The sequence below is a fragment of the Mus caroli genome, chromosome 19 (genome assembly GCF_900094665.2).
Source record: "Mus caroli chromosome 19, CAROLI_EIJ_v1.1, whole genome shotgun sequence".
Classification (NCBI taxonomy): Eukaryota; Metazoa; Chordata; class Mammalia; order Rodentia; family Muridae; genus Mus; species Mus caroli.
This window is the reverse complement of record NC_034588.1, coordinates 20,809,655-20,811,742: the sequence shown is the minus strand read 5'-3', so window position 1 is coordinate 20,811,742 and position 2,088 is coordinate 20,809,655. Positions and strand designations below refer to the sequence as shown.

Genomic DNA, 2,088 nt, shown 5'->3' with positions numbered 1-2,088 from the left:
TATGAACTTTAAGTCTTCTTTTAAAATAGTCATTAGATGAAGCCCGTGTATCTATCTCAGTCTTCCCACCGTAGCCTGCTGAGTGCTAGGGATGTCTCTCATGCCTCATCAGACAGACATCAGTACCTTCTGGCATCAGTGGAAGTCTGAATAAACGGTAGTCAATATCATATTCATTTGTGCATTTGACACTGGGGACACCATGTACTGGGTACAAGCACCACAATAATGACAAAAATTAATGTTACAAAGCGTCAGATGTTAAAATGAAGACTTTGGAGGTTCTCTGAGAGTTGATCACCATTCGGAAATTGAGGAGAGGTAGTTTGGCCTCTATAATCCAAAGAAACTAAGACTACCCCTATGTGGGCATCCTCCCCTACCCTGCACAGTTCCTACCCTGGCCTGTTTGTCAGAGGAGGAACGCAGTGCTTAAACAAGGTCGAGAGCAGCATCTGGGACTGCAACAGAACCTTTGATGGCTGTTTAGCTAATTTGCTTAATGGCTCTACTGTTTGATAGGCAATAGAACTGCACAGAGCGGTCATATTCTAGGGCTGGGGTTTTCTTTTAGTCAAATTTAACTGTGAGGGGAGGTGTGGTGGTAATAGAAGATTGGCTGTCAAAACAACTGCTACAGGTTCAGTTCCAATCTACAGGCTTGGGGCCGTACCATTTCTCCGTTAACAGCTTCTCTGCACCACCACCCTTTATTTTCCCTTGCTCAGGTTAGGCTGGTGAGCCCAGGTAACTACAAATCCTAGCATGTGGTCCTCTTTCAAATATCTGCGAACCCTGTCTCTCTCACTGTATTCTGGGAAATGTAGTTTAACCAGTACTCAAAAGGCAGGAAATCAGGATAGTAAGGCTGGAGAAACCCCAACTCCACTGACCCCGCCCCCTCTATTGACCCCTCCTCGGTTACTAAGGAGACAAGAGACGCCGAACCTTCGTCCGTCCGTATAACGTAGAGCTGGACTGGAGCTGAGGGAAGTCCAGTCTGGTCTGTTCTCAACTGCAGTGCAGGCATGGGGACCTTTGATAGCTCATGTCACGAGTGCTTCGAGAGCAAAGAGCGGTGGTATGAGATTGGACCCACGGATTTGCTGGCGCGCAAAGGCTCTCTAACTCTCCGCTCTCATCACAAGAAATACTCGGAACCAGTGCTGGTGTATTCCTGGTGAGCCAAATACTTGCAGTTCTTGGGTCCTAGGGAAGGAGGAGTGGGAGAAGGATTCTGTAGAAGACGGGAAAAGAGTAACAGAATAACAGAATAAACAATAGTGGGAAAGAAAGAACTGGAAAGAGGAGAAGAAAATCAAAGAAAAGGAGGGCAAAGAGATAAAAAGAACAAGAGAGAAGAAAGGGGGAACCGATCTTTCACAGAGCAGTGGCCATATCAAAGTGAACTAGGAGAGCTTTCCAGAACTGTTCCCCAGCACACACCAAGACCTGGACCAGCCAGGGCTTTGATCAGGGAAACTTAAGCTCCTCTACACAGGGGAAAGGACCGGGGGTCACTTAATAGATTGAAAATCACCTCCCTGAGGCAACACATACTTGTAAAAGAAAGTCCTATTAGAACGTTCAGCTCAGTGGCAGGAGGCAAAGGTCTGTCCACACAGAGGACAAGGGTTGCCAATGTTTGGAGATGGGGGGGGGGGGTGAACACACTTGTAAGTAGTCCCTCAGCATCCTGCAGGCTATCATTCGTGAAGACCCTCCTAGCTAGAGGCAGCAACGTTTAGCCTCTTTTCCGGTAAGGCCAGGACACTTGCTTGACATGTACTCTGTTCTATTTAATCTTTTTAACTACTTAAAATTCACACAAAGATCCAGGGTTGTGTGTTCTCTTGGAACATTGAAAGACCTAGAGGACTTTGTTCTAAGTCCGTCCTCTTCTGATGATGGGGCTCTCAAGACTCCAGGAAGCGTTTGACCTACTTTTGTGTTTTGGGAATTGTGCTTAGAATTCACTTTTCTGTCTCTGTGTCTCTGTCTCTGTCTCTGTCTCTGTCTCTGTCTCTGTCTCTGTCTCTGTCTCTGTCTCTGTCTCTGTCTCTGTGTCTCTCTCCCTCTCCCTCTCCC

General features: G+C 46.8%; 1 protein-coding gene across 2 annotated transcripts in view; it reads left to right on the top strand.

The window, feature by feature from the left end:
- The first annotated feature begins 936 nt into the window (after window positions 1–936).
- C19H9orf135 (chromosome 19 C9orf135 homolog) overlaps window positions 937–2,088 on the top strand; it is a 97,696-nt gene continuing 96,544 nt past the window's right edge. Inside the window, exon 1 of one of the 2 annotated variants that reach the window (XM_021152161.1) lies at window positions 937–1,180. In XM_021152161.1, coding sequence (XP_021007820.1) covers window positions 1,029–1,180 — 152 coding nt within the window. In that variant the 5' untranslated portion in view covers window positions 937–1,028. The remainder of the gene's footprint in view (window positions 1,181–2,088) is intronic. The other variant, XM_029472704.1, reaches the window with a different exon arrangement.